The sequence below is a fragment of the Myodes glareolus genome, chromosome 17, assembly GCF_982192425.1.
Source record: "Myodes glareolus chromosome 17, mMyoGla1.1, whole genome shotgun sequence".
Taxonomy (NCBI): Eukaryota; Metazoa; Chordata; class Mammalia; order Rodentia; family Cricetidae; genus Myodes; species Myodes glareolus.
In genome coordinates this window covers 16,112,690-16,136,392 of record NC_142042.1, presented here as the reverse complement: position 1 = coordinate 16,136,392, position 23,703 = coordinate 16,112,690, and the positions used below count along the sequence as shown (strand labels likewise).

The 23,703-nt window shown below is 37.6% G+C and overlaps 1 protein-coding gene across 2 annotated transcripts; it reads right to left on the bottom strand.

Annotated features, from left to right (window-relative positions):
- Window positions 1-451: 451 nt before the first annotated feature.
- On the bottom strand, window positions 452-22,590 carry LOC148119329 (guanylate-binding protein 1-like). 2 transcript variants are annotated; one of them, XM_087897493.1, is made up of 16 exons: window positions 22,572-22,590; window positions 19,769-19,880; window positions 16,622-16,830; window positions 14,701-14,828; window positions 13,650-13,759; window positions 13,226-13,425; window positions 12,631-12,873; window positions 11,486-11,766; window positions 10,666-10,878; window positions 9,994-10,096; window positions 8,408-8,601; window positions 7,477-7,570; window positions 5,715-5,908; window positions 4,629-4,731; window positions 3,422-3,615; window positions 452-690 (listed from the first exon to the last, which is right to left on the bottom strand). In XM_087897493.1, exons 2-16 carry the CDS (start codon window positions 19,783-19,785, stop codon window positions 580-582), a joined length of 2,394 nt encoding a protein of 797 aa, XP_087753619.1. In that variant the 5' UTR covers window positions 19,786-19,880; window positions 22,572-22,590; the 3' UTR covers window positions 452-579. The 2 variants fall into 2 exon arrangements, with proteins under 2 accessions (XP_087753619.1, XP_087753621.1); XM_087897495.1 differs by lacking the exon at window positions 22,572-22,590 and having other exon boundaries at window positions 16,622-16,825; window positions 19,769-19,916.
- Between the last annotated feature and the right edge of the window lie 1,113 nt (window positions 22,591-23,703).

Here is a 23,703-nt window from a genome sequence, read left to right as displayed (position 1 = left end):
GGATCACAAAATTATGCATTCTTCATCTACTTATTTCCTAGATACTGTCCTTGATTACAGAAGTGAAACTAGAACACAAGGTAAGAATGACTGCAGCCTGATGCTGATGAAGACCTCCTCCCTTCCCAGATCTACGCCCTAGGCTAGGCTACATCTCCCAATGGTCTACAACCTCTCAAAACAGTATCAGCAACTGTGGACCCATTGTCCAAACACATGAACATGTGGGGGGACATTTTAAGTGCCTCTCTGCCACAAACTGAAAATCCTCTCACAGTAGAGTTACAGGATTTCTACTAAAACTTTCTCAAGCATTATATTGAAAAGTAATTATATCAATAAACGTGGCATGTATAACCTTACTCTTGTAACCTCAACACCCTTTCCATTGTTCTATGGAAATTGTACAGTGAAACTGTATATTTATACTCAATTGTATAAAGATCACATGTTCTCAGGCTTTGACATCTTTATTATTTTAAAGAATATTTAGTTATGAAACTGAGACAGTTTGAAGCATATCAGTAAGATTCTGCTTTGAAAGGAGAGTATGGGAGGAAGTCATAATGCTTAGACTCTTCACATTACAGAACAATCAAAATTCTTCTTTTTCATCTTAATATTCCTCATTTCTTCCTCATGCTTCTTGTTTTGTTCCATGAGTTGTTCATTAAAAAATTCTTCTTGTTCCTGAAAAGAAAAACTGGAAATTGAAACCTGTACAATGTGACATAATCCCAGTAAGAATATCTGTCATCCAGGGAAAAGGGACAGCAATGAGGATGCAGGGGATAGGAGACCACATACTCTGATGGTTGGAATGTAATTTAAATTATTATATCTACATCAAAGTCAAACTGAAGGCTCCTCCAATAACTTAAGAGAGAATGTTCATCAGATTCAACCCTGTCACTTCTAGGTATACATCCAAAAAGAATCAAAGACAACATCCTACAAAGAAAGTGAATCCTGTTTATTATGCACTGCCCACCAAGCTAAATTATACAATCAGATTGGATGTTCTTTAATAGATGGAAACAATGAGGAACATTGTTGTATATATACAACTGTATTATTTTCAGCTTTAAATGAGAGTTTAATTACAGTATTTTCAAGTAAGTGAATGGAAATGACAGAAGCCAAACTAAAAATAAGAAATGTGTTTTGTCTCATGTGGAATCCAGAGTGGGAAGATAAGAACACATCACTAAAGGGGAAAAGAGGAGGACAAGAGGGTCATTAAAGATTAGCAAAATGCCATCAAATCTGGTTATATGCAATTATGAAAATGCTGTAAAGAAACCTGTAATTTGTACTTTGAATATATAGTAAATAACCAAAACTAAGATAGCTATATTTTTTTCCATCATGGTCAAGCAAGTACCTTTTAAAATTTTAAAAATTTTGCTTTTACTGTTGTGTCTGTTGTATGTATAGGATGTGTGTACACAGTCACATGTGAGAATTGTGTGTGTGTGTGTGTGTGTGTGTGTGTGTGAGTGTGTTTGAGAAAGGAAGGGGAAAAAGGAGATGAAGAGGAGGGGAGGAGAGTGAGATGAAGGGAGAGAGATTCAGAGAGCATATGTGATCACCATAGAACCTTCATCTGGAGATGGATGGAGACAGAGGCAGAGACTCACATTGGAGCACTGGACTGAGCTCCCAAGGCCCAGATGAGGAGCAGAAGGAGGGAGAACATAAGCAAGGAAGTCAGGGCCGTGAGGGGTGCGTTCACCCACTGAGATGGTGGTACTGATCTAATGGGAGCTCGCCAAGACCAGCTAGACTGGGACTGAAAGAGCATGTAATCAAACCGGACTCTCTGAATGTGTCTGACAATGAGGGTGGACTGAGAAGCCAATGATAATGACACCAGGTTTTGATTCTACTGCATGTACTGGCTTTTTGGGAGCCCAGTCTGTTTGGATGCTCACCTTCCTAGACCTGGATGGAGTGGGGAGGGCCTTGGACTTCCCACAGGGCAGGGCACCCTGACTGCTCTTAGGACTGGAGATGGAGGGAGAGGGGGGAGTGGGAAGGAAATGGGAGGATGGGAGGAGGTGGAAATTTTTAATAAATAAATAAATAAAAAGAGAGAGAGAGAGAGAGAGTAAGTGTGGAGGTCACAGGGTCAGAGGATAGCCATCGTGCAGTTTCTCACTTTCCACCTTGTTTGGGACAGGATCCCCTGCGGTTTTTCTTGTGTTTTCCAGGCTAGCTGGCCTGTGAATTTCCAAAGATTCTCTTGTCTATGCTTTCTGTCTCCCTGTAAGAGTGTTGGGAACATGTGAATTTGTGATATTGCTTCCTGTTTATACACAGGTTCTGGGGGTTCAAATCCCTGTCTTTATATTGGAACAGGAACCATTTTAATGCTCTGAGATGTTCTCCAGCCCAAATTTTTATTTCTTCGATGTGATTCCTCATAGCTTTAGTAGTCTTTCTCCTGTAGCATCTGAAATATCTCACCTACTTTACTTATGTTTGTATTGTTGTTACTGTTGATACAGTGATGTTCCGTATCATCTGTATTGCTCTGGTATTGTATATTCAGCCTCTTACTCCATATTAAGAATTTGATCTTTAAAAATATGTTTTCAAAGTTTCTAACCATGTACATCACCTATATGATAATAAATATGCATTTAGAACAGTGAAGATTTTCAGATTAAGGAAAGACACATGACTGGGGAATCTTATTCTGACCTGTAAGATTTTGTTGGAGACACAAAGAATAAAGTACTGAGGTGTTCTGTGAGTGCATTTGTGAAAGTGTAACTCAGACTCAAGGGCAGAAGAACGGGAAAGTATCTATAATCAGTGCTGCAAAGGCCATAGTCGAAACTACTTTTTAGGATACTTACAGGAATAAAGAACTATAAAGATGGCAAAAACAAAACCACATGGATCCTACTATGTCACAGAGTCATGCAAGATGTTCACCCAAGAATAGCATAGCATGTCTTAACACTTTCTCTCTGCAAGGAATGACAATATTTCAGTAGAAAAATGATGTCAGTGCCAGTGGAGTGGTACAAGGCTGTAATGTGACATTTGGGATGCTGATGTGTGAAGATCTCAAGTGTCAGTCTAGCCTGAGCTACACAGAAAGACACTATCTAAAACAAACAATGGGATTAAAAGATAATAGATGAGTCTTGTATCCTTAAGGAAGCAATATTCAATGTGACTAAAGTACTTTGTGTAGGAATTTTAAAAATTGGCTTATTTAATTTTTATATGTTCAATGATTCAGGAGTCATAGAGCATAATGTTTTTGTAATTAGCCTTTGTCAGAGACACAAAGGAAAAGGTGTCTGTGCAGAAAAATGCTTCACCTTATCATGTATACTAACTATCAACCAACATCTTTTATCAGTGGGTCATTGAATGAGAAAATTAAGATGTCACAAGAAATTACCTGCAGCTTATTAGTCAAGATCTCCTCTTGCTCTTTTATTAGCCTCGCTGAATTTGTTCCAATCTTCTCAGTCAATTGTTTCAAATAATCTTCAAAAGCTTCTTGTTTCTGTCCCATAATCTGCAGATTCACCTCATTCATTTCCTTCAACATTTTTATTGTGTTCTCTGAGGACTGAGCTTGTGAAGATTCCACTGAGGATGAAAAAGAAAACAGAAAAAGTATGTAGGATCAATGCGTAGCTTATCCCTCCCTCCAGTGTTTTTTTTTCCATGTTCCATTCTTTATTTGGGAAATTCCTAGGGTCAGTATTTCTTCTGGAGTCACCAAAGCTCCTCTGATACATTTTCTGAAGACAGGTATGATTGTCAGTGAAGACACATCTTTGTTCATTTTGCTATAGTCTGAAAACATGATGTAACTGAGTCAACACCAAGGAGAAGGCACTGGTTACCCTTGGGCTTCATTGACAGGGAACCTGAATGTTCTATATACTTGCTTTTGACAGGGACAAGCTTCCTCCTGAATAGCCACCATGGAGCTTCTACACACTGAATCTAGACTAATTCAGATGACTAAGCATTCAAGGCACAATTCAATGAAACCCATTGTTTTACAACTAATATAAAATAAAGTTTAAAATTCAAAAAGAAGCATTTCCTTTAAAATGAGGTGGAACTTTGTTTACTGAACCCCTAGTGATACTCAGTTGGGCCAATAAAACTCCTTTATTCACCATACATCTAATTTTCTCTGTATTCATGTCATTCCTACTGGATTCAACAGTGTGAGTAAAATCTTAAAACAGAACAGGGGTCTAGAAGTATTTGATAAGGAAAACTAATCTACCTTAATCAGACTACACAGTAGCACCCTATTTAAAATACAACTTTTTATAAAATTTATATTTTGTCTAATGGAAATGTAAATGATTTGATATACAGTATCAGTAAGCATCTTTAAAGGCTTTAGCAGTAAAATCAAGAGCAAAATCAACAGCTTTAATAATGAGCCTGAAAGAAATCGTCTTAGTAGCAACTTTGTCTTCATACACTATCTTCATTTTTTCAGTGTTTATGGGCCAGCATTTATGAAAGCATGATACATTCAAGTTCAATGCTCTTGATTCCTGTGTGGCAGTCAATCACTGCACTTGAGCCCTGGGGATAGTGTCGGACAGGGAAATATAGATAGCAGATTATAATACTTCTTAGGAGGATTTCTCCATGTTTTTCCTCTATATCCTGAATGTTCTTCTGATATTTTCTTCTCTCTTCAGAGATTTCTTCTTTGAGATGTATCTCTCGTTCCTAAGAAGGAAGAGAAAGGTTTACAGGGGCAAAAAATAACTAATATCTTAATCAGACTTGAAACTCTCTTTTAAGATAGCCTCTTATTTTATCATATCTTAAAACAAGTTATTTTCTCTTGAGGTTCCTGTGTTTGGAATTATTTCCCAAGTACTTATCCATAGTCATGAGAAGATACTCATTTGCGGAGACCCTGAAATAATACTGCTGTAGAGTTCTCCTTAGGGATCCTTGATCCAATAGGTAACACACTTGTGTATAATTATCACACTCCTTTCCATCTCCAACTCCCCCTTCTGTAGTGTGGGTTCCATTTCAAAATGATGGTCACTTAGGAGGATTTCTCCATGGTGCTCAGAAGCACAGGTATAACTACGTCATGAAATTCTGATGGAATTATTAATAAGAAGAAAATAAAATTAAGGAGACTGGGACTACAGTTGCCCAGAGTGCACTTCTGGGCCAACACAGAGAACTTTAGATTTAGAGGAATCCCAGAGAGCAGGCAGAGTAAAACAATGGGGAGAGCATTTCCTCCATGTGGTTTAACAAAGACAAAATCACTATGAATTCCAATAGGCAGAAAATATGTGCCTGGTGTTTTTCCGTGATATTTGACACAGCACTTCCTTATTTCACCTACAACCATATTTTTTTTCTGTAAGAAACGGTAAGCTATTCTATATTGTTTACTTACTGTGGGTACAGTATGCAATGCATTGTCAACTTTTTGTACAGGGCTTGGTGACCACCAGCAGCTATATCATGAGTGAGAGAATAATGCAAGCTCCAGGGAGCACAGTCTACCAGTTAGAGGCCTTTAGCGATTGCAGATTTTCTATGACACAGATACAAAGGATATAAAACTGCAGTAGAGTGTTTGACTACAATCGTCCTTCACCTAGACCAACTGCACTAACCTCTAACCAGTATCTTTTATCCCTGCCATTGGGTGAGAATGTTGGGATGACACAACAGAATACCTGGAGCATACGGGTCATCATTTTCTCTTGCTCTGCCACTTGCTGAGCTCTGTCTTTCTCCATCATTTCTATCAACTGCCGCACATGTTCCTGGTGGTTCCTTTCTTTATTTTCCATCAGCTGATCATATTTCGTTTGCATTTCTTCTATTATTCTTACTTTAGTCTTTGAAGATTCAGCTTCCATGTGATCCACTGTTAGGGATAAGAAAGGAAAAATGTAGGGTTGCCTTGATTTCTCCTTCTTCTGCCAACACTTGTTTGGTAGTTTGCTATTGGATACAAGGAGTTCTATGGTACCAGTGTTTCTTTTGGAGAGACAAGGGTGCTTCTGACATAGCCCACCATGATATATTTTAGGGTGTGAAGGTTTATCTTTTCTTTCTTTGTTCCAAGCAGACCTATATCTGAGGATATCCACTAATTACTAAAATCCTTATAGAGAGTTGATTTAATATTTTTGTGTGTGTGTTTCTATGACTTTCCCTGTTTTCAATATCAAAGTGTCAAGAGTTTTAATCACTTATATATAAGCCACATACTGAAACTATTGCGATTTGACCCTGAAAGCTATAAAGAACTTCCCTTTTATTTAAAAATAAGTATTATTTTACTTTCTCCTATGGATGTCTTTGTCTGAATGTTTTTCTGCGCATGTGCCTATAGAGGCCAGAAGAGGACAAGGATCCCCTGAAACTAGAATTGTAGATCATTACAAGCTGCCATGTGGAACTGGAAATTGAACCAGTCCTCTGGAAGAACAACCAGGGTTTTTAACCAGTGAGCCATTTTCTAGCCACAGGCTTTCTGTTATATATAATCATGTATCATCTGTGGTCCATCAGCAGGAATGCTCAACAATACCTAAGATGTTACTTCACTTGCCCAAAAGGAAGCAAGAACACAGAGCTGAAGAGACTCAGTTATTATTCAGATGAAGACGAAAACACTCTTGCAAGTTTCCTGGCAGCTCTGTCTTCTGCCATGTCCCTTAGTTATATAATTCATGACATCTCTAACAAAAAGGTGGATTATTCAAATATAGGAGCCAGTAGATTTATGTTAACTAATGTACATAATACAGTTGGAAATGAAATGAAAAACTTAAGATGGGAAAATGGTTTCACAAGTAATTTCATTTTACTGACTTACAGTTCAGGGACGGTATAAGTGCCATAAGTTGTGACTTGGTGATGATATAAATGCCATGACTCATGGCTCGGTGATGGTATAAATCTCAAAATTTCTAATGTAAAACCATGGGAGTGGTTAGATACCCCAAATTCATTATTAAACTTGTTCCCTGATTGGACAGTGTTCTTATAGAAACTCCTGCCCTATGTATTAAATTTTTATTTATTTTTATTGCATTATGTATGGCTTGTGGAGAGCAGGAGCACACATGTGCCATCATTCATGGGTGAAGGTAAGAGGACAGCTGTGGGTGGGGGGGTCTATGTTCTCTTTTTTATTTTTGCATAGCTTCTGGTGATTGATATCAGGTCTCTGGGCTTCACAGGAAGTACCTTTTATATGGTAAGTCCTCTTGCAAACCCTGTTCTATGTACTTTCACATTCTATTTATCATAAAGAAGATAATACTTAGCCAGGTGATGCACGCATTTAATCACAGCACTCAGTGAGGCAGAGGCTGGGGGATCTCTGTGAGTTTGAGGCCAGCCTTGTCTACAGAGATACAGGACAGTTAGAGATACCCAGAGAAACCCTGTCTCAAAAAACCAAAAAAAAAAAAAAGAGAATACTTTTTTCTTTGTATCTCTTCTCCACATTCTTCATCTCTTCTTGAAGCTTCCTGCTCTCTTCTTGGAACTTCTCTTGGAGTAACTGTTTCTGTTCCTAAGACACAAAGAGACTAGTTAGTTTTGCATGAATGGAACAGGATAACAAAACTAACCAAACAATTTCCAAATTAGTGCTTTTGAAATAATTCAGTAATTTCTCAAGACTTTGGTAACCACTCTTAAATTTTGTTCATTAATTTCCATATCCATCCATCTCTTGAGTTCTCAAACTTTATGACAATCCCTGGTACTTTTTCATTTAGTCAAATGTAGTATATATATACATGGTTCCTGAAAAAGTTTTGATCTGAAATCCTGCCCTCGGATTTGTGGATTGATGAGAATTTAGTCATTACACAGACAACATTTCTATTGATTATATAGTACAGTTTTTGTTTCCACATACAGTTGCCCTTCTCTGTTGACAGTTCCCAGTAATCTGGACTCGACTTATAATGGGTAAACTTATTTAATTGCTCCTTCACTGAATATATACAGACATTTCTTTAATTATTATTCACTAAAAATAATGGACTTGAGCACCACCGACAATCATGAGGATATTGGAATTATTGCTTCATAATCATTGACAGACAACTGTATTTATAGTAAAATAATGGATATTTATGTCTGTAATTCTCAGAACAAAGAGAAATGTCTCATCAGGAAATTGTACATAAGCTTCCAGATTTCATATGTAGAGTAAGAGACAGGAGGTGAATACTTGAGCAAGTGGGGCTTTGGACAGCTATCAATGCACAGTGGTGGGCACACTAAAATTGAAGGGACTGCTACAGAATATAAGCTGGAGTATTCCTATAGTACATAGCTATCTAGCCCCCTACAGAGTGGTTTCTTTTAAAGATTCTGGAGGATAAAAATAGATGAGTACCTGAAGTTTGAGAGCTAATGTCTGTTCTTGCTCTGCCTTCAGCTGGATTCTGTCATTCTCCATCTTCTGAGTCAGCTGTCTCATATGTTCCTGATAACTCCTTTCTTTCTGTTCCATCAGCTTCTCATTCTTCTTCTGTGTTTCCTCCAACAGTTTTACAGCAGCAAGAGCAGATTCAGCTCTCTTACGCTCCACTAAGAAAGGGGAAATAACTTTGATGTGAGTCCACAATGAGAAGGCACCAAGGGCTGGTGCTCTCTGTGGACTCATAGGTTGAAGTGTGATGATATAGCGAGGTGTGACTCTGGTGGGGCAGTTGCACTCAGACTATTGTGAGGATGAAACTCTCACAAAGAAAACCCACAGGGGCTCAGTGCTGTTGTAGGAAGATAAGAAAACCCGTGTTCAGTCTTCCCGCCATGCAAGGATGCAGTGGGAAGACATTAGGGATACTTTAGAGAGCACTTTTAATAATCCTAGAATCCAGACTCTGAATGATTTCTCTTAAGAACTGTGAGAAATACGTTTATTTTACCTGTGGCACCTGTCTATGGCATTCTGTCACAGTGGTCTTCCCTGGAGGAGAGAATAATACTTCTTTCTTTCTTCCATAGTTTCTGGCTATTACTATTAATTTTTTGGTCTTTTTCTTTTTTATTTATTCTATGTGTCTTTTATATCATGTATCTTGATCCCATTCATTCCCTTGTTCCTTTGTATACACTCTCTACCCATGTACCACCCAAGATAAAACAAAATTTAAGACCAAGAGGGGGAGGAAAAAAAAGAAAAAACAAACAAATAAAAATGAAAGAGAAAACAAAACATTTTCTTTAAAAAAGCAAAAAAAAATTTAAAAATCCCAGCATGGAAGCCACAGTAGGACACATTAAGTCACACAGTAAACCTTGTTGTCCATTTATCTTTACTTGCAAGAGGTCAAAAGTCATTGGTCTAGTTCAAGGCATCTGGTTACTACTACACTATTGATGCTGGGCTCTTCTTCATGTTATTCTTAGATACACTGTTTTCCTGTATTGTGGAGATCCTGTTTGATCTGCAGGTCAGATCCCTACACATGCTCCAGCAAATGAGGTGGATGTTGGAGTGGGACAAATCATAACTCTAGTTCGGGCCTATTTTATTTTATTTTATGTGTATAGATGTTTTCCTTACATGCCTATCTTTGCACCGTGTGCATGACTGTTAGAAATGGAGGTCATTCTTTGTATTGGAGTTACAGCCAAGTGAGAACCACTATGTGGGTATTGGAAATCAAACTTGGTCCCCTAGAAGAGCCTCCAGGGCTCTTAACCACGGATATATCTCTGTAACCACTTATTTTCATTACTATTTGATAAGAAGGCTTTACTAAGGCTATTTTACTCTTGAAGTAGCTGGTACCATAACATCAGCGATCATGTTCACCATGGTCAGAAAGAGCTTTGGGAATAGGATCATTTTCTCACTCTTGTTTCAGTTTAAGAATTACTATTTTAAAACAGGAAAATAGTTAAACTATTACAAAATTTTGTAAATAATTGGTTTTTTTGGCTTATATTTTTGTTCTCTGGTTCATTTCTTACCTTCAATCTCTGTTTCCTTTTCAGTAAGACTCTGATCTGTATGCAAAATTGCATTAGAAACAGCCTCCTTGGATTGTAAATATTTCTGTAGAACCTCTTCAGCCTTAGAGTCCAGAGAACAGAAGTTAGTTGGAGGAAATCTATCCATCTGTCTCACTACCACCTTCAAGAATTGTTATTCTCATCTAAGATTTCTTATGACAGAAATAGGCAAACCATCCAAGGCAATCAAATGGAGTCCCACACTGGTTGGTCTGGGAGAAAGTGATTTGGTGTATTTAGACTAAGGTGTGTGAGTTGGAGTGGATAGTCTTGTGGGCTTACATGGGCAGAACATGCTGAGGAATAAAGCCCTCATTGAAAAAATAAGTCAGAAGACATGGGGGGAGGAACTTGAACTTCCCACAGGGCAGGAAACCCTAACTGCTTTTAGGGATGGAGAAGGAGGAGGAGAGGGAGTGGGGGGAGTGGGAGGGTGTTGGGAGGAGGGGCAGAAATGGAAACTTTTATAATTTAATAAAATTACTTTCTCATAAAAAATATGAAGGTGAAATGGCCAGAATGCAGAGATGAAAAGAAATTATCAGTCAACTGAGTAGGTGACGTTTTCTGAATGTTTGAATCAAGGAGGCATGTCTGCAGTGGTAGAGCACTGATGAATATCTTGGTTACCTGTATGCCCTTCTTTGGTTGACCATAATACTCTTTTTTCAGTCTCTGTGTTTCCTGAACAAAGAGGTTATAGCCTCCTTTCTTAGAGTAAGTGCCTTTCCTCACACCTTCTTCCAGGGGTTTGAAGATAATCCGAAGCAATGCCTGGCAACGGTTTGATGATATTTCCAGATTTCGTTTACAGAAGTAATCCCACCGTTTTTCTAGCTGAGACTGCGGTATGAAAATGGGTGTAAAAATACCAAGGAATATTAACAGGGTTCAGAATTTCTACAAGGTTTCCCCCCCCCCCAAAGCTTGTTTTCTCCAGAAAATTGATGATAGCTAAGGAAATCTGTGACTTTTCTTTGAGTTTGGACTTTCTTACGAATGCCCTCCTTCTTAGAAATGATGCTCAGAGGTTTACGCCAAACCTAATGTGCAAACTTCACTTCTAAACTGGACTGACCATTCCTATGGGTGGATTGGAGGAAACAAAGCATAAACTCAAGGACACAACTAAAACAAACATTCATCTCTCTTGGCCAAATGGAAAAAAAAAAACTGGTCTAATCAAGAATATACTTCGGTTAAAGCATTGATGGTCAATTGTATGCACTTAAACAAAAAGTGATTATCATAAAATTATTTCAAACTAGGAGTCCATAGTTTTAAAAGACTATTTCTTTTGAGTGTTATAATCCTAAAGAGGAAGTTGTTACCATTTTAAGGTTTACATAGTTTATAATTACAAAATTCCCTCAAAAATAACACTCATTTCATTGCCTGATGACTACTTGGCATTATACAGCATTTCCATATAAACATAGGAGGAAATTACCCCCAATTCCTTTTGAAATGCATGGTCTTCATCTTTAAAGGAAGTCCTGAGGAAGGTTTCTATGGCTTCTCTCTCACAGGTCCTGTGCATGTCCAGCAGCTCCTGGAGGGTCTCTGTGGGCAGCTGCACCCTCTGGCTCATCTGCTGGTCATAGTGTTCAATGGCCTTTTGCACTGCAGCCAAGTTCTCTATCTTTGCCAAGGCCAGGACTGCATTCTCCATGCAGGGCAGATCTCCACTGCAGATGGAGTCAACATAGGTCAGCACTAGGCTTTTTAGTCCTGTAAATAGAGAGCAAATGATGATATCTGCTGAAGTAGAATATTCTTCTCTAAGGAAAAGATAAAGCAGGCCTGTGTTTATTGAACATGAATATCTCAATCCTCCAACATGTTTCAAACAAGACTTCTCACAGTGGTTCACAACCTGTGGGTCGAGACCCTTCTGGGGTCCCCAAAAACCATTGGAAATATGAAATATTTGCATTAAAGTTAATAATGGTAGAAAATTACAGTTACAAAATAGCAATAAAAATAATTTATGGTTGAGTGTCATCATAACATGAGGAGCTGTATTAAAGGGTCACAGCATTGGGAACGTTGAGAACCACTTACTATAACATAGGAAGTCATCTATATTACTCACTTGAGCATCTTTAGTTAAGAATGTGTGGAAAAGTAATATTTTTTGTCATCCAAAAATGTTCTTCCATATCAAATTCTACTTTAGTGTTGCTTTATAGAACTTTCTAATGGGAACCAATTGTTTACTGGCTCTGCTTTTCATAACAGTAATCAAGAATATAAGCCAATATAATCTAATTATTCCTCTTAATAGTCTGAATTAATTTCACTTACTTTTTATTTAATTTAAATGACTATGCATATATTGATTGGATCCTAAGAAACAGCACATGTCTGACTTTCTACAGCATTGACAAAGCTTAACTTGGCTTAATTTATTTAATCTAGGTTTTCACATCCTACTCTACTTAAGGGTTTGATTAATTAAAATCAAGTAGAACAGTTTAAAGCATCTAGAATTTAATATAAAGAGTCATAGCCCATAAACTTCTGGAAACTGAATCTGTGAATGTTTCACTCTCCCTTCATCCTGAAGTGAGTGAAAGACTAGGATGGACTCACGTGGACCATTGACACGTATGCCTCCGGGAAGAGTTTTGGCTTTGCAATGCTGGAAAATGTACAGGCAGAATTCCGCTACTTGCTGCAAAAAATCAGCATCAATTTCATTTTCGTGCAGTGTCTCCAGCAGGGAAAGCTTTTTCCACTCAGTGGGTGGATAGAAGATAAAACATTTCTTCTTTGGAAAGAACTTTCGAATACAGAGTCGGGGCAAGTTGTATTTTTCAACCTCTTTGCCGGTACCTGGGGAAATCAGTTTTACAAAGGAGAGTGAATAGCTAGGGGGACATTAGCTTGTAATTTAAGAATGTCTTCAAATAAATAATCTTTCTATGCTATAGTTTGATTGTGTTCAGATTTGCAACATGAGCAGTGGTGAAGTAAACAAAGAGATGAATGCAATCTGATAATAGTACTTGGAAAATGGCAGAAAAAAGGAACTGCAAATTAACATAGCTAATATCTGTTCTATTGACAGATGGTAAATAAGAATTGCTTCTTAAGAACATCCAGAAGCATAAAAATGAAAAACTGAACATAAGCACTCCAAAATAATATAAATGTCTGGCATTTCTACAGGTATCAATCTCTGTACCTTCCTTGAGCTTCAGCGAATTCTCCAGGTACTCATCTGCTGTGACAGGGACTCCATTTACTTCCATCTTCAAGGACATATCCCTCAGAGTCCACACAAAATCAGGGAAGAAGCTCACAAACTCAGCTGAGTCTTCCACCTCATCCTCCTGGTCAGGTGAGGCCCTTGATCTGATCCGCTCTGTCAGCTCTGTCACATAGCTGGGTGGCTAAGGAGGAGTGGTGAATGAGCAGGGTCCCCAGTCTTCTCACCTCACATTGGTCACCCATCCCCACACATGATTTTGCCATGGTCTGACTCAAGTGTGAACTCATTAGTTGGTATATGAGGTCTCCCTTGTGCTGGGATTATTCTGTCTCCTATCTGTCAACACTGATTCTGCAGCATTCCCAGGCTGGGATGTTCTCCATCACAGAAAGGATACTGCAGCTGGTCCATGGCCTGCTGGTTGATTGGTCCCATGCTGTTGTACACAAAGGTGCTGCTTAGAAGTATTGCCAAAGCAAAGATCCAGCAGTCATTCTGGTTGTCTCCCTGGGAGTTGGAACACACAAGGGTCAGGAGTTTGTCTTCTGTCAGTTTTCAGGTGAGCAGTGACCAAAGTAAGCTCATTTAATCGGAGTTTAGCAGAGTAGTTAGCAAAACTGATACTGTCTTACAAACCTGCACAAGACAACTCTAAACAAAAGTAATCATGAAGTCTGTGAACTTTGAATTTTTTTAAGATTTTTGGTTTATATTTGTTCTTTGAAGATATTCTTTTGACCATTGGCAGATAATTGTTAGACAGTGGCTGCTAGCAGATATCCTAAAACTTCACTGTAGATTTAAGTATTTCGCCCATTGGTAATGATAGGATTTACTTTCACGTAATTCATAATATCTGTGGCTATTATTTTAAAATCTCATTTCTTTCTTCTACTTCTGTGAATAGAAAATAGGGCTATGCCCAAGCTTGTCAACCATAAGGGACTGAGCTAGGCCATTATAGGTCATTCTTGGGTACTCATTACATACAGGAAAAAATATTTATTTCATTAAATATTCAAAGAAATTTCATAAGATAGGTAGAATACCTATTTATTTGATTCAGTTGATGGATCAGGAAGTTAATGGAAAGTTGAGGTTAATGGAAGTTTAAAAATAAAGACTCTGATTTAACAACAAAGTTTCCACTTAAAAAAACAGTCATTTGCCCTTAAGCCCAAATCTGTAACTGAAGTTTTGATTAGGGGAGGATACAAGACTCTAAGTTTATCCTTGGTACCTTCATGAGTTGGGGTACCGAGATTAAGTTAAAGCCAGTTAGTTGCTGGGATACTGCAGAATGACCACCCTGCTTTTCTTTGAGTCTATGTCTTAGTGATAACTAAAGTTAATTACATGAGGTTACAGTAAATCCAAGCCCTTATTTATAAATTACAGAAAATTTAGATATCAGGGTCTGAACTGCAAATTGAACTCTCATTCCTTACTTTTTCAACATCGCCCAGGCCCTCCGTGTCAAGCAGTACAAGTGTGTGGTCCTTCTTGTGGGGATGAGGTACACACCACATCCAGATTCCTTTTGTATGAGCCTGCACTGTGGAGCCCAGCGCAAAGCCTGTGACATGTAGAAGAGAGGACTCATTGGACGGAGAGTTAGATGCAGTTGTTTCAGAAAACTGATATAAAAATGAGGACAACTCAAGTCAGTAGAGCTAACTGAAACAAAAGCTAGTATTGATCTTGCAACCAGAGAAATAGCAAAAATCATAACACCAAATACTTGAAAATCATAATACCAAATACTTGAAAATATTCAACGGTTATCATTAAGAAAATAGTATTCAACAAACTAGAAGAATTTATTAATGCAAATATATTAAATGCCATGTATGAAAATCCATGCCAACATTATACTAAACAGTAAAAGCTGAAAAGTTTTTCATGTAAAATCATAAAAGAGAAAAAAATGTGTCTAGTTTGGACACTGGTGTTCAGTACAGTACATAAAGTGTCATCCAGAGTAATTAGGAAAAAACTCAGAAACATTTGGAAACCAAATTGGAAAGGAAGTATGAGATACTCTTTGTCACAGATTTCTATGATTTTATTATATGTTAAAACCTTTCAGTTTCCCACAGAATAATGTTGACTATAATCAATTAATTCAGTATGACTACAGCACACAAAATTATGTCTGTGATTTCTATAATTAGCTCCTTTTCTACACACTGATAATAAATAACTACAATAATAATGTGTGAAAAATTAAGAAATCCTTTGTAGAATTCCATATAAAGAACAAACTACTTGGGAATACAGTTCATCTAGAAGGTGACAAATCTACACAGATTTGAAACTCACAAGTTGTTTTTAGAAAAAAATTCAGAAAACACAATTATATGTTCCCTGTTTAAAGTTGGAAGGACACAATATTTTTAAAATGTCAAAACTACATGAAATGATGAATGTCCACTTTTATTGTGACAAAGAACTTGCTTGGTTAACAAAGTTGTGGTGGAACTAGAGGATTCAAGTGATCCTCCCACCTCAGCCTCCTGGGTGCTGGGATTCCTGCTCTGCACCACAGCCCTTATTCCCTTCATATTTTGTTTTAAGGGTCAAATCCATACGAACAGATTATAGAACAGTGATGGAAACTTAGGAGTCAGGAGTTTTATATGATATGATGGGTACGTAGTTGTGTTGAAGATAATACTTTATATGTGTGTGTGTATGTGTGTGTGTGCATGATTACACAACCATATGAATTTGTTTAATATATAGAACTGCAGTTAAAAATTGTTAAAAGTGTTGATTTTATATTATTTTTATTCATGACAATGATAATTTCTAATTCAGTTTGAAATGATTTTAAAACTTTAAATATCAGAGGAAACTCATTGTTTCTTCATGAGCTTATTCATTGAAAAATCATCATCATTATTGTGTGTGTATCTGTGTATGCATGACATGTGATTGGGTGCTGTGTCACAGCATGTCTGATGGTCAAAGGACAGCTCGGTAGATTTGGCTCTGTCTTTCATCTTTCTAGCTATTGGATCCAGGTTGTCTTGTGCAGCAAGGTCCTTTACCTGCTGAGCCCTCTTCTTGGACTAGCCTTCAGTTTTTAATGACTGTCCTACAGATTATTATGTAATTCAATTATTCTTACTAATGCTTTCTCACTTTCTAGGATAGGAATGATTTCTGCCTTTGAAATGAAACAGAAGACAGTAAAGAGTGTTATGAAACTGACTGATTTCCTGAAATAGAATGAAGATTAAATGTCTAAATTTGAGTAAGACATTAGATTTCAGGATCCATCTCCCCTAACTTTCCTCCTCACAACCGAGGCTCCAAGTGTGGCTGATCATGTTGACTTTGCAAGACATTGCTGGTGGCACTCACCTGATTTCTTCCCAGCCAGCAGGTTCATCAGGTAAGATTTTCCCGTGCGGTAGAGGCCCACGATGGCCACCACCACCATAGGCTGTGTGATGGCCGACAGGATCTCCAGAGCCTTTTGATTTGGTCTCAGTTTTCCTTTTGCATTCTCAATGAGACACACAGGCCCAGGCATGTGGACCTTTAGGGCCATGTCCATTGGGGCTCCTTGTCTTCGAGGAAAGAGGAGGAATAAATTAGAAATTCCTTCTTAGAAGTTGAAGTCACCCTCCAGCCCAGAAGGTGTACAGTATTCTCGAAGCAGTAAGGGAAAATTTGTATACATATCCAAGAAGTTAAATAAAATGCTAGTATTAATGAATTTTCAAAATTCAAATATTAGCAACTCAAATTTTCTCTTTAAGCTAACATGGGGGATATTCCTTTTATATTCTAACTTTAAGTTTTATGGTAGATACTGAATAGTGAAGATAATTTATTAAAAACATTCTTATTAATATTATTTTTTAATTATTGAGATTATAATTTAATTATATATTTTTTCTATATCTTTTCTCAAAATCTTTCCATATAACTACCCCACCCACAATGTTGTAGATTCATGGCCTCTTTATTCATTAATTATTATATGTATACATATATGTACATATATATGTGCATGAATGCCTGTATTCCTAAATATAACTTGTTCATTCTATATAATGCCAATTATATGGATTTTCTTCATGGTTGAAAAATATTTTAAAAATTCTATTTGGAAAATTGTCTTTTTAAAAAATAGACTTTCACCTGGGCAACAGAGTGAGAGCCAAGACAGGCTCCAAAGCAAAACAGAGAAATCCTGTCTTGAAAAACAAACAAGGAAAATAGCATTTCTAGGGGCCGTTTGATGACTCAGTTGGTAAAGGTGCTCAGTGCCCATCAGGACAACCTGAGCTCAATCCCCAGGATCCATATGCTGGCAGGCAAACACTGGCTCTCACAAGTTGTCCTCTGGTTTCCAAACATGCTCCATGACATGTTCACACTCCATACAAAAAGACACATAAAGTAAATATATGAGTGAAAATTTTAAAAACTCTTTAAAAATAGGATTTCACTAAATTTAGCACTAGGTGAACTTATTTCGATTTAGACTACATGTGAGAAATTCAATAAATATTTATTAGCTCATTAATTTTTTTCAATTAGTAAAAACACTCATGAATAAAGGCTCCATTTTCCTCTTTTTTGTACTGGATAATAATCTGCACAGATGTTCAGTATTGCCCCCCTTTCTAGCTCTTATGAACATGGTGGTGACTTGGACATGTGCAGGGACCCTACTGTTGCTGCTCCAAGAATGAAATCTGCACAATTTACTTGTGCATATTTGTCAAAAACAGGACATCTTGGACTAGAAACTATTCCAAGGACTTGGTGGGTGTGAAGGAGGGTCCCAGAAATAAGAATATACTTCAGTAAATCCTCTACAAAAGCTTGACTCACTGATGGGAACTTCAGTGATTGTGGAGAGCTGGAACATTGAAGACCCAGAGCCAAATTATCTTTGCTACCTCACACTCGCGATCACATTTATTGTCCACTGCTGTGTTTGACCTAAAATCCTCCTATCAAGTACGATCTTTTTTGGAATGTACAAACAGAACCCTGGCTTCTACCACCCAAAGGGTGACAATGTAGTCAGAGAGCATTGAGGACTGTTTCCTTACTCTGCTCTAAGTGACCAACCTGATGCTTCCAGAAATATGTTTGAACACATCTTCATCTATGACTTTTCTTTTGTTCTGTAATAAAACTTTATGCAACTATTACCCTGATGGAACCTGGTATCTGGAATGACCCGCATCTGTGTCCTTGTGAATTATTAAAATTCACTGCTAACAACTCAACTCTTCCTTTAAATTCATCATGAGAGGATTTCCTTTTGGATTCCAATTTTAAAATGTATGTTAGATATTGAATTAGAGTAGTTAATTTCACAATATTTAGTTTCAAAATAATAAATTATTCCTTTATCTGTTAAAATTAGGTTGTGTGGGCCTTTTGTTTGTATTTTGTTTAGGTTTTTTTTTGCCAATTACAATGTTGTATGCCAGAGCTGTGCCCTGAGATTTCACTAGTTACACAGTAAGGCAACCTAATGGGAAGGAGTCTGAGCTCCACATTTTAAAACACCACAGGAAGCTCAGAACAACAGTGACCAGAAGACTAATAATCATGGAGCAGACCAAGAACAGCAAGAACTTGTTCAAAGATAATGGCTGTTTCCTGTGGCCCATTTTTAGGTTTCCTGTTTTGTTTTTTGGGTGTTTATTTTTTTCTGTTTGTTAGACGAAAGAAAAGAGAAATGGGGAGGGGGAAGAAGTAGAGGATGCAGAGGTAAGAGAATTGATGAATGAAGCTGGTGCCTGTCCAGGAACTCAAGGGACCGACTTCTAGGAACAACGTTCTAAAGATCTGAATGGGTGGGGGCAAGGTAAGCCGAGACACTACCCCTAATCTTGCACTGCATGGGATTCTTTGGAGGAAGCCTTTTAATGAAACACACGTCTGAATCCTATAGGTGAGAGGTAACAGGTGGGCTCTCAGAGTGACAGAGTCTGCCCAATGAATGGGGAAAAATGCTTAAAAGCCAAATTCAGTTATGTGGTAGAAAGCATGTTATCTTGGGCTTTTTCTTTCCTCTGGGTCCCATAGTTTTCTTTCTGCTTCCACAGTGTCAGTGGCTGTTTGCTTTGCATCATTTATTGTTTTATATTATTTAATTTTTTCATTTCTCCTCTTCATGGAAACAATGCATGAACAGACTTTTAAGTTGCAGCAGGAACAGGACAGAGCAAGTACTGACAATGTCCATGGTTATTTAATTGTGTTCCCACTCAATAGAGACAATATGAACATAGAAAAGAGCAAGCATCATTTCAGCATTTCCAGCCGAATTCAAGCCCAATACTGATATACAGGGCTGTTCACCCTGATAACATCCCTCCTGATATAACCCGGTCCTGTGCTCAGTTGATGCCCATTCTAATTCTGATGGTGTCTAAGTGACCCATACAAAACCTTCTCATCCCCTTCCCGACAAAATAGACCCCATGTCTCTAAGCAGAATTCTCCAAAGCTGGGAAGAGAAGTGAACCTCCTTACCTTCTCTTGTTGTTCATGGTGTATGGACTGGGTTCCCTACTGGTGTCTTATTTCCTTCTCCAAGGCTGTGACACTTTCTCTGAGTGCAGTTGATCAAATCCACAGCAACATTCTTAATGAATGAGAAGAATATAAAAATGAAAGTGCTTGCTTCACAGCACTAAATCAATAATCATAAAAGTAGTCTCTGTAGCTGAGCCAGTGGGAGGGTTTGTCAGGACATCTCAGCCAGGGCTGTCAAACATTTGCTTGCAAGGGACCTTTGTAATCACTTGTGTTTTGATAACTATGCATTAGATATGGATTCTTTTTATATAGGCAGGAACTCTGAAGGTTGGGGGCCTGTGTGATCATCTGAGATGAGGAGACAGGATATTATTTTGTAAATCTAGTTGCCTAAAATAAACCTCCTCATGTGACTGAGTTTTCTTTCAGAACTAGTTATGAAGGAAAGGGCGTGTTTGCCACCATGCTAAAAACCCAGAACCTTCTACTATTATTCACTCCTGTCAGCCAATTCAGTCAGAATGGGATCTGTATGCTGGAAGCTATTCCAAGACAGTAATCGTGGACTACATGGATTTTTTTCTCAATGATGTTTTACAGTTTTATTCAAATTAGTCTATCCTTTCTTAACATTTTAGCTTCATTGTTCTGGAATCTAATTCAAACTCATTTAACTTGCTTATTATATATATATATTTGTTTGTTTCTTTATTTATTTTACAGAAAGTATCATTCAAAATCTTGACAATAAATGATGAGTCATGTTAAACTGTATTTTCCCAGAAAGGATATAGTCAGTTCCCAGTAAGATTTGCTATATCTGTGGTAAGAGTGGAAGAAATCTGGTACTTTGGTTCTGACTGCATCTTCTCCATCTCTGCTTCTCTGTCACAGAGACTCTATTGCTGGTGAGTGTGGACCCCCAGCAGTTGGGAATGGCTAGTGTGTCACAAGGTCAATTCTTTCCTTGTGGTGGTGGAAAGTGATGTCATGTATGACTGGTAAAACATAGAGCCTAGTGGGAAGTCATCAAAGACCACTCCAGAATCTCCAGGACTTCCTCTCACATTGTTACCTTCCCCTTTCTTAGGCAATCCTACCATGACGTAATCTGCTGAATCCATGAGACTGTCTGATTGCACTTTTGCTGCACAGCAGAGCTTTATAAACTTCTCTACTTAATGAAGCACCTGAACTCCAATGCTTTGTTTTCAGAATAAAATAATAGACTAGTATGCACAACCAATGACCTGAGATAACTCCTTCACCTCTCAAGCAATTTTTAAAGACAGAGTTTATCTGTGTAGCCCTGGTTATCCTGGTACTAGCTCTGTAGACATGGCTGATCTCAAACTCACAGAGATAAGCTGCCTCTGTTTCTCAAGTGCTGGAATTAAAAGTGTGTGCCATCACCACCCAGCAACTTGTACTTTTTTGATACTTCCCCCTTACAAACACTTTTTGTGTCATTCTCAGATACAACACCACTTTCATTTTAAATTTTAATTTTTCCTAAACCTGATGTGGGGTTGTCACTTTTTTTGGTCTTTTCCAAAACTCCACTCTTAGTTATGCTGACTTTTTGTTGCTTTATAACATCTCATCATATATCTCTACTCTAATCTTTATCATTCACCTTTTACCAGTAAGGTCTAGTTTGCCCTTTTTGTAGTTGCTTGGAGTTTCAATTTTGAAGTTTAACTATTTTGATGCATAGGGTGGGCAGAGTCTAAATAGCAGCTGCAGAGGGAAGAGTTATGGGAGCAAGAGGGATATGAGAATGAACAACTGGAAGTGTGGCTGTGTGGGGAATCATGTGTTTAGGGGATTATGAGAGCTGGAGAAGCTGAGTTACATCTCCAAAGACTCAAGCTGTGTTTTCAGTGAACTGCATTCTTAAGAATCTCAGAACTAAATCAATCAATCTATCAAGAATCCCAAAGTAAGTGATTCTGCAAGGCAGAATGAACTAATCAAGAATACACATTTCCCTCTTAATTAACACTTGTCAAACTATCATGACTGTTACTACAGTTAACTTCCCCCTGCACAGAAATTCAACTAAAGACATTCTACTATGAATACTCACTTAAAAAAAAAAAAGAAAAAGGCAAGGAGAAACAATGGGAAAAGAAGAGTGTTAGAAATCAGAGGACACATACATTGCAGCACAAAACACAGCAAGGAAACATACACACATATATGTTCACACGCACAAACATACACATGCACACACACACCATATATCCACAGAAAACAAAAAGACTATACAAAAAAGAATAACTTTAGAATAATAGCACTATGAGAAAAAAACTCAATACAGAAACATCAGAATAACATCAGATTTGCTATTGTCAACAAACTTAAGTCAAACTTAAGAGGAAAAAATGGATTGACATATTCCAAGCCTTTAACCAAAACTGGAATATTCAAAAAATTGTACTAAAGTAGATGGGAAAATAAGAATATGTTAAGACAAACAAAAGTTAAAACAGTTCATTAATCCAAGCCAGAACTGCAGGAAATTCTTACAGGAGTACCCTACAGAGAGGAAGAAGAAAGTTTCATACACCAGTGCACAGGTGAGAACACAGTACATGAAGGCCGTGGATGGATAGATGAGAGCTCAAAGGAAGAACAAATCTTGTCCAACACAGCAAACAAGCAAGTATTCAGTGCTCCAGGAGAGGGAAAAAGAACTAACAATTAGCCAGCCAATCACAACAACAAACCCCAAATCATAAACAATAGCAAGCTCTTCTCAGTCATTCTGTAAATGCAAATACCCTTAACTCACCAATGAAAAGACAGACTACTGGACTGGATCAGGAAACACACATAGCTAAAAAAAGACACCCATAACCTGAGAGACAAAGGTTAGAAATCAAACTCCTGAACAAACAGAACATTCAAACAAGTTGATGTAGCAATTCTCATACCTGTAAAGCAGACTTTAAACAAAACTAATCAGAAGAGGTAATGAGGACAGACTCTACTTATCAGTAAAGGGAACACTTAGTCAAGTGGACATGTGTTCTAATATGCAACAAATTTTGTTCCTTTGATTTCAAATCACAAGCAATGGAAGATTGCAGGAGTCCAGACACATTAATATGAAAGAACTCAGTATATATAGAAAGGGCCTTCAAATAAAACTCAGTAAGCAAGCCTCAGAACTAAATTACTGAACAGATTAATTATACTTGAAAGTCATTATGGGAAATTCCACCAGAGAGTAAAGACATATTCTTCTCAGCAGCACATGGAACATTGTCTACAATTGTCCACACAGCAAAAGAAAAAAAAAAACCCCTAGTAAATAAATAAATAGTAAAATCGGGAACTAGAGGGGTGCCACAGCTATTAAGAGCATTTCCTGCTCTTGCAACGGATACAGATTCTCCCAGCAAGCAAAAGTGACACAGAACTGCCTGCAATGCCAGTTGCATAGGTCTTGACAGACACACTCTTCTGACTTCTGTAGACACTACATGCATGTGCACAGTCATATATGCAGGTAAAACACTCAGACACACAAAACAAAAAGAATCATTTATTTTTAAAAAGCCTGCTTTCTGCCTCCTATCAAATCACAGCACAATCAAGCTAGAAATCAGCAGAAATAACCTTTGAAAATACACGGATATTTGTAGATTAAAAAATACACTTTAAAAGTGTGTGTGTGTGTGTGTATAATTCTTTTGAAAATTTTACACATGCCTGTAACATATTTTATAATAACCATCCCTCCTTCTCCTCTTCCAATATTCTTCTGGATATCTCCAAGCCCTTTTAAATTTCATTTTCCTTTTTAAAAATTTTTTCTTTTAATTTCTTTATTTAAAAAAAAACCTTACTAAGTGACATTTGTGCTGTCTTATGCATATGAGTGTGGTGTCATCCACTGGATCATAGTCAATCTACTAAGG

Coding starts and splice junctions, on each gene's coding strand:
- LOC148119329 (XM_087897493.1), bottom strand. Junction 7,571..8,407: donor CATTAGCTCTCAAACTTCAG/GTACTCATCTAT, acceptor TTTGTGTCTTAG/GAACAGAAACAGTTACTCCA. Junction 3,616..4,628: donor TGGAGAAATCCTCCTAAGAA/GTATTATAATCT, acceptor TTTCATCCTCAG/TGGAATCTTCACAAGCTCAG.